Source organism: Mobula birostris, chromosome 7 (genome assembly GCF_030028105.1).
Source record: "Mobula birostris isolate sMobBir1 chromosome 7, sMobBir1.hap1, whole genome shotgun sequence".
Lineage (NCBI taxonomy): Eukaryota > Metazoa > Chordata > Chondrichthyes > Myliobatiformes > Myliobatidae > Mobula > Mobula birostris.
This window is the reverse complement of record NC_092376.1, coordinates 53,539,599-53,548,414: the sequence shown is the minus strand read 5'-3', so window position 1 is coordinate 53,548,414 and position 8,816 is coordinate 53,539,599. Positions and strand designations below refer to the sequence as shown.

At 39.0% G+C, this 8,816-nt stretch overlaps 1 protein-coding gene across 1 annotated transcript; it reads right to left on the bottom strand.

Annotated features, from left to right (window-relative positions):
• Positions 1–310: 310 nt before the first annotated feature.
• LOC140200201 (uncharacterized) lies at positions 311–8,468 on the bottom strand. The gene is made up of 2 exons (XM_072263160.1): positions 8,352–8,468; positions 311–3,866 (listed from the first exon to the last, which is right to left on the bottom strand). Exon 2 carries the CDS (start codon positions 3,637–3,639, stop codon positions 1,483–1,485), a length of 2,157 nt encoding a protein of 718 aa, XP_072119261.1. The 5' UTR covers positions 3,640–3,866; positions 8,352–8,468; the 3' UTR covers positions 311–1,482.
• Between the last annotated feature and the right edge of the window lie 348 nt (positions 8,469–8,816).

Sequence of the window (8,816 nt, the reverse complement as noted above, 5' to 3'; positions counted from 1 at the left end):
GATAATTGCAGAATTATTAATTTAACTTCAAGGGCAGGCAAATTACTGAAATCAATTCTAATTACCATCCCATCTACTCTTAATCATCAGCAATTAAATGAAAACTATTGACATCAGAGATGTGATCTGTAGAATGGTGGATGTGGCGCTGGAAGGTGAGATTAGATTGGTGAACTCTTGACCAGCATAGACACAAAAGACAGAAAGGGATTCTGCGCCATAAATTTTCTAAGATTCAAATATTATATCATTGATTAAATTAAAACACATTGCTACAATGTTTAATATTTTATTACATTAACAAAACAGATTATCAAAACATTAATCATCTGGATTTTTGATGTTAAAGGTTACCCATTTACTTACAAAAAGTACTGCAAGACATATTGATAGTTGAATGGACAAAGCTAACAAAAAGCCAATAATACACAAATAATCTCAGAAATATTCAGCACCAAATTCTCATTAGTAGATGGCTAATACCGTTAGTATACACAAAAATTTAAACTATAATTTGTTGTTAAAAACAAAGTTAACCTGTAATATAACCCTTCACTAATTACAATAGTGAGCTAACAGACATCAACACAAAATTAAAAATCTGTACAATAAGCAAATACCTATGTTACCAGTGGAAACGGAAATTCCATTGACAAACTCACTTGGTAGTTACAGGCTTACAAACAACCTGCTAAAGCCAGAAGGAATTTTAAGCTAATTTAATGAAAGTACTTTAACAGTCACACATTATACAGCATGTTAGGATACAGCAGAAACAAAATATTACATTTCCTTTTCCTAATAATATGAAAAGAAATTTTTTTCTAGGTTTTGTCTCTACAACAAAAAAAGCATGATATTCCAAGTTTATCTATCTAGTTAAACAGAATTACTAATCAACTGCCCAGAGAACACAAGAATAGGAAATTTGTAATTTGCCACTAGGCTTAAGTAAGCACTGAAATGACGTCTCAGCAATCAATAAAAATGCTAACTAAATTTTCATGAGTTGAAAGAAGTAGTTAATGCAATTGCTAAGATGCATTGCTCAGACAAAGAATTATTCAGTCTAGCAATGCATCGCTTATAACCAAGGGTACATTGTTCTTCCATTACTTCTATGTGCAAAAGTCTAGTCAGAGATGAAAAATGCTATTAAATACTTGTAGGTTACATATTCCCTCAGTAATCAGCCAAAAATACAGTACATCCCAATATTAAAGGCATACACAAGAAATGAAGGGCACTAGTAAATGACCATATTTTAAAATCATGTAAGGTTTATTTATGACAGAGCCTCACAACACTAAGACTTTAAACAATACTGATATCCAGAATTGAACCACACTTCACCATGTGTCCCTTATCCAGGTCACCTTCTTCAAATTGAAAATATGTATTTAAAATTATTTACGCACAAAAGGAATATTCGTACTGGGAATTAGAATACCACTCCATTTTAACATTTTTATATTAAAAACTTTATTCATCTCCCTGATTAGATATTACACTGCCACTTTGACTCTGCTGACATTTATGTTTTCTTAGTTCACCTGGAAGCTGAAATCCATCTCCGCAGGATGTGCAATGGATAGGAAATTCATTTGAATGCGCTATCTTGACATGTCCAATGTAATTTACAAAGAGGTAAGTGCTGTAAGGGCAGTAATGACATTTATAAAGTGTTCGGTTATCAGCCATATTAGCTTGATTAGTCTTTGAAATATTTTGTTTGTGTATTTTTAGATGATCACGCAAATCAATTTGTTTTTCAAATCTGGCACTACAGATCTCACAGTTAAAGTTTTTGCCTTCAGTATTTGGTTTATGAATATTCAGATGGTGCTGTAAATCCTCTTCACTTTGATACTTGATATTGCAAGGAATGCAACTGAAAGTTTTTCTTTCTGTATTTTTTTCCACATCACTTGATACTGATCCATCACGAGTGAACTCAGAAATTAGTGGCTTTTGTACTGCATGCAGAACTTTGTGCTTTTGGTACATGTCCTGTTCTTCGAATGTTTTTCCACATTCAAGACAAGATATGATCTCTTTTAAAGATGCAGTATCTTGTTGAGGAGCTACCGTAGGCTCTTCTGCTTTCAAACGTTGCAAATTTGAGTCCTGAATCTGGTCAGCACTCAGCTCTACACATTTACCTTCTGCTGATAAAACAGTTTCTGAAGATTCCACTTTTGACACAGACTTTTCCTGTGGTTGTAGTTCTTCCTTACCAAAACTGAGAGGCTCGATTGAAGGCGGTTCTGAACTGATTGCCTTTACGTCTTGTACTGTACTCTGTTGTTTCTTAGCATCAGTGCTTTCTGAATAATTATCTTCTCTCTGTTGAGCAGTACACTGCTTTTCATGATTCTTAAATGCTCTGGCATAATCAGATTCAAAATCACATTTAGAACATTTGTAGTAAGCTTCTCCAGTATGAACTGACATATGCCTTTGAAGCTCCTTGTCCATAACAAAGCATCTTCCACATTCACCACATTTATATGGATAAGGCTTGTCATGTACTCTTACAACATGATACAGGGCACTACTTTTGCTTTTACAATGGAATTTACAAGAATTACAGAAAAAGGTTCCTCTGACATACTTAACATTTTCATGTAAACTTTTCACATAATTTTTTTCTTCAGATGTCTCTGCTGAATCTTGTGAAGTTGTCAGGTTTTTGGCATTAGTTGAATTTGTCAATTCATTGAGGTTATTTGGAACGGCATTATCTGCAGGATTATTTGAAATGGTCAGTTTCTCAGGATTACTCAAAACTGCTGACTTCTCAGATTTATTCAAACCTGCTGGCTCTTTAGAATTGATATTTGAAACTGCAGATTTACGGGTGGATCCGTACTGAGTTGCGTATCGACCACTGTAATCGGAATGCTCAAAATCAAATGGTGGAGTGTTAGAATATTTCATCTTTTTCTTCTGACAATTATGGACATTTAGTTCATTAAGACTGCCAAACCGAATTCCACACTTTGAACAGTTTAAATCAGTTTTTGTTTCTTCTACTTTACGCTTTGGTCTTCCAGGTTTTCTCTTAACAGGCTGTCCTTCAACTGCACTCAAGCCTGTCTCCGGTGGCTTTGGAGGATTTAATTCAATGGTGCTCACAGTTGTTTCTGTACGTTTTCTTCGTCCTCTTCTTCTCCTTTTTGTAGACTTACCTTTTTCAATCACTTTGGATTCTTTTGGTTTTCTCTTTGTGGCTCGTGGCTGTTTGTTTGTTTCACGGCCTGTTCCTTCACTTGGCTCTTTTAACTGGGAAGCTATTTCACTTTTGCTCAACTTTGGGTGCTGCTTTGCAACATGATTGTAAACATCACTATACACTTTGTTCGTGAAGAAACACAACTGACAATGGAACAATTTGGCAGTTTTCTGATAAATCACAATATTTGTTAAATCAGAGAATTCAGGATGAATTGAACTAAGGTGCTTTTCCAAAATTTCATGATCAGTATATGTGAAATCACAATGCACACAAGTTAAATTTCTGGAATTGTAATTTAACGTTTCAATTTCTAATTTTTCTTCACTATTAAACCCAGCAGCACATTCTTCATTCTGTTTTGCAAACTCCTTATGATGTACCACTGTTAGTTGTGGATCCATAGTGAAATAGTTTATTACACTGAACACGTTGGAGAGTATTCCTTTTTGAATGTTCTTTCTGTTCTTTAAATATTGCGAATAGTTTCCTAAGTCCTTTGGGAATATGTTTAAAAATGATTAAGTTGTACTGCTTTTATAGTTCTAAGACAGCAAGCTATACACCTGTTAGGTGATACAGTGGATAAAGGACATTGTACTCCGATTTGCATGGGGAGATAAATGTTCACCTACAAGGCAGGAACAAAACAAAATCATTATTTTGTAGAAGACATTACAAAATCATTGTCACTCATTGGTGGTCAATAGCGATTTAAAAGTTCAAATGATCAAGAACATGCTTTAAGTCTGTACTATACTTTTTTTTTCCCAAAGGGTCTTTACTATTATGGAAAACATCCAACAAAAATCAACTTTTGCCCTGAAGTAGGGTATCGGCCCAAAATGTTAACTGCTTACACTTTTCCATGGATGCTGCACGACCTGCTGAGTTCCTCCAGCATTTTGTGTTTGTTGCTTTGTTTATAAAATGTTGCTGAGCAACTATATCAGCACACCATATGGGTGATTAGTGAATTAAAACTTCATGGATAGCTGAAGTTAGTGGGATAAAGAAGGGAAATGGTTACAATAATAAACAGGGAAGAAGTTTTTCATTCTTCTGAGACATCACAACTTTGGAACTGAAGTAACAAGCTAAATAAAAATGGAGATAACACCAGGGTTTTTTTTCTCTCTCCTTACAACGTTAAAAACCGTCTTACAGTTTAAACAATTTTATTTGTTAATAATTCCAGTCAAAGCAAAATTCAATGGGATTAAAAAAAAACAGAATACTTAAAGAGAAAATATCAAGTAGCAAATGCAGTGTCAAAAGGTTTATTTCATGATTTCCCTCCATAGATGCTGCTTGACCTGCTGAGATCTTCCCATTTTTTGTTGAAAATTCCAGTGTGCAGTGTTTTTAACCCTGAATTTTGATAGGGTTAGATTGCCAAATCCTTTTGAAATCTTAGTTCCCAATATTTCTAAAAGAGCTGTTTCTTGGATATACAAGATAAACTTGCCACTGATATTAAGATAGCAGCTTACTTGGAAGAACACCCTCAGAGGATACCTAGGTTAAGAAAATAACCAAAACATTTTGGTAAAGATAAGAGATTCTGCAGATGCTCGAAATCTTGACCAATACACACAAAATGCTGGAGGAACTCAGCAAGTCAGGCAGCATCTCTGGAGGAGAATAAACAATCGATGTTTTGGGCTGAAACCCTTCATCTGGGTTGGAAAGGAAGGCAGCAGAAGCCAGAATAAGGTTGGGGGGGGGGGGGATTACAAGATGGCAGATACTAGTTGAGACCAGGTGAGGGACTATGATGTAAGAAGCTGGGAGATGATAAGGTAAGGAGCTGAAGGAGGAATCTAATAGGAGGAAACAGTGGACCATGGAAGAGAAGGAGGAGAACAAGATAAGGGCAGGTGAGGAGAAGGGGTGAGAAGAGAACCCAGAATGAGGAATGTTAAGAGAAAGGAGAAGGGTAGAAATGACCAGAAATTTGAGAAATTGATGTTCGTGCATTGCATTAGGGACTACCCAGATGGAATACAAGGTGTTTCTCCTCCAAACTGAGTATGGCCTCGTCATTATAGTAGAGACAGCCATGGCGGAATGGGAAGTTGAACTGAAATGGGTTGCCTCTGGGAGATCCTGGCTTTTGTGGCAGACGAAGCAAAGGTGCTTGATGACGTGGTCCCTCAATCTACGCTGGGTCACACCAATGTACAGGGGGCTGCACTAAATACAAACTGATGACTGACAGACTCACAGTTGTTGTTTGCCTCACATGGAAGGACTGTTTGAGGTCTTAAATAGTGGTGATACTGGGGCAGGTGATACTAGCACTTGTTATGCTTACAGGGATAGTGCCAGGAGTTAGATTGGTGGGGATGGATGAGTGGATAAGGGAGTCAAGTAGAGAGTGACCACTATAGAATGTGGAGTGTGTATGTGTGTGTGGTGTGAGGAATTATGTGCTGGATCAAGAGGCTCGTGGGGTGGTAGCTAAGGACAAGGGGAACCCTATCCCTGTTATGACGGCAGAAGGATGGACCGAAAATGATGTGCTGGATACAGAAAATATTTTTTAGTACTTAAGATTATTATAACAATGGCTACTTTTCATCATGATAATCATTAAAATGGAGATCTGTTGCATCCACACAAGCTCAGAAATGTGATGATGGCCAAAATATCCCACTGTCATTAAACAACGAAACTAACAGCATCTTGGGAATCTTTTTAGTGAACAGATTTTTAAAAGCAGAAAAGCTGAACTTGCTGTCAGTGATTCAGCCTTTCTCCACGAGCTGCACAGTTTGTGCCATTTTCACCAAAGTCAAAGGAAATAAGTAGAACTACAAGAATCTGGTATTTTTGAACTGGTCCAGTTGTGAAATACCCCAAAATGTAACAGTATTGCACAAATCTAAGTGAGATTTTAATGGTACACAGTAAGATTCTAATAATCTGATTATTTGGAAACCCCAGTGATCCAGCATCTAGCTCACTGTGTGATTTTTGTGTTTCTCACATCGTTTTCTACATTATTATTACACTGGTGCTGGTTCTTGTTTTCATATAGAACTTGAAATTTTACTTTTCCTACCAATTTTCACCCTGTTGTCATCACAAGACAGCCCCTGACTCTTCTCCTCCCTTTCTGCAACAAATACTTTTTTTTCCAAAACTACTGACTCACACAGCTATTTTAATTATACTTCTTTTGGCTGTGTGTTCTGTAAGGACTCTATTCCATTCTCCCTGTTTCTACCACCATCATATTTGCTATAATGATGAGAATTACCACACAGATACTTTAGAGAGGTTTTCCTCCTTATTAAGTTGTTTCCCTTTACCGAAGTTGATAAGGGTCTGTGATTACATCTCACTTATTCTCCGCAAGTCTGGTCGCAACCCTCTCCTGCACAAAGCAAGACTAGAGTTCCATGTGTCCCCTCCTCCCACCATTCACATCTAATGCAGCACCAATCACAACTTATGTGCCTAAAATGAGATTTCCCCAAGAACCGTTCCCTTTGCGACTTGATGGTCTGTCTGTCTTCTGTCCCACCAACCACTGAAAATGTTATTTTCTCATACAACTACAGGGGATCCAACACCTGTCTTTTTTACCTTTTCCCTTCCAATTATCCAGCTGAAAGTAGCAATTCATTTTCTCTTCCTCCAATTGAGTGCAATGAATTCAAATGTTCACAACCTGGTATCATCTACTTTGGGAAGACCAAAAGCAAAGTGCAAGAACATCACTATTCAGAATGCAGGAGCAACCCTGGACTTGTTGCAGCTTGCCACTTTAGTTCACCAGCCCAGTTCTACTCTCAGCTTTCTGCTGGTAGAGTATTCCATCTGAATCAGGCTAAATTGCTTTTGCATTGCATTTTAATAGATTTGTTCTTTCATATCTAAGCACCATGCAAGCTTCTACTTTCAGGAAATGAAGCACTACACAAGGGAACAACCTCTCCCAGAGAAGCTCCAAAGCCTCAAATTTAAAGCACTCCCTCTTTTCTAGTCCTCCAGTCATGAATTTGCTCTATCTTCCTACTTCTATATTTGTCAGCATGTGTCACTGGAACAATTACTTTGTTGCACTGTATTTTAAGATTTTTCCTAGTTCTCTAAAATGCTTGCACTTCCTCATCCAGCCACAGCCCCCTCTCCCTTATTCTACACCCTTCCCCTTCAGGAGGTATTCGAGCTATCCAGTGACATTGACCTTCGCACGCAGGAGACAAATGTTTAAGTTGTATCCATGCCCAAAGAAGCACCTTTTTGATTCTCTAAGTTATTGATCTCTCTTCTTCCTCCATTACTATGCATTGTTGCCATACTCCCTAAGTGATCGCATTATGTATTTTGATGCGGAGAAATTGCATAATTTCAATAATTACAGCACCTTTTCCACCTCCAATGCTTTTTGGCACGTTATAATCTAACCTCTATTTCAATCAATATGCCCGAAACTCTCTGAACTTTACTCATTGTGTTACTAAATTACAAATATATTGCCCCTTTAATCCATATCCAGTTTTAAAATAAAAAATAACTTTGTAACCACTTGCACAAATTCACTCTTTCCCGGGCCACAAAGACGGGAAATCCTAGTCCTTCATTTTACAGTTTGCTTATGCTCACAGAAAATGTTCCGTGTATATAAAAAGACACTGCAAAACAAAGTAATAAATAAGATAGCCAACACATGTCGGGGCACGCCATGAATACAAATTTTACAAACTCTCCGTCATTTCTAATTATCATGTGGCCGCATTGGAAATCTTCTGGCTAAGATTTCTCCCCAATAGCCCCGGCTGCCCGCGCAGTCTTTTAACTCCTAGTCTTACAATGGGCCCGCTTCCTGCCGCACTGCGCCGCGCCGGCGGCTCAGTTTTATAGGAGCTCCCAGCACAGCAGCGGCAGGTTAACCAATGGGGCGGGCAGCGAGCGCGGCCGCCGTTACCCAGGCCTATGCGCTCGTCGTTTAACTTCACGTCTGCAACGAGCGGCCAGGCCGAGCAAGAAGGGAGGCGGGCGCCATGTTGCTGCCGTCGGCGGGGAGCAGCGAACTGGTAGGCGAGGGAGAAGGATCCGGGGCCGATGCCCTCGGACCGAAAACCCTCCTTCGGGATTTGCTCACCTTGCCGCCGTCCACCTTTCGGCCCTAGCTCATGAGCAGGGTCAGGTGGTCGAAGCGAAGCGGGGGTTGCCTGAGTCAGCCTGTGCCGAAAGCTGCGCTAGATGAGCAGGCGGGGCTTGGGGCGGAGCAGCGCTTGGGCGCTCCGTCACAAGGCCACGCCGACAAAGATAAGGAGTCAGTTTGAGCTGAGATTGCATGTCTTTTAGGGGTGTTCTTTTGACAATTTGTCGTGTTCTTGCCTGGATTATGGTTGTATGATTTATGGCAAGGTAGCTCGTTGAGTTTTAAAGAGTTTGGATGTTCTACAGGCCAATGCACCTATAACCTGTGGTAGAGCACTCCAGACCACACCTAGACATGTACTGGGGTTGAACTAGGCGAGATACCTCATGATCTGGGGATAGAAAAATTGAGGCTTGCATACTGGACTTCCGTAGTAGAGTGGGGGTATCCCATTTGACGTGT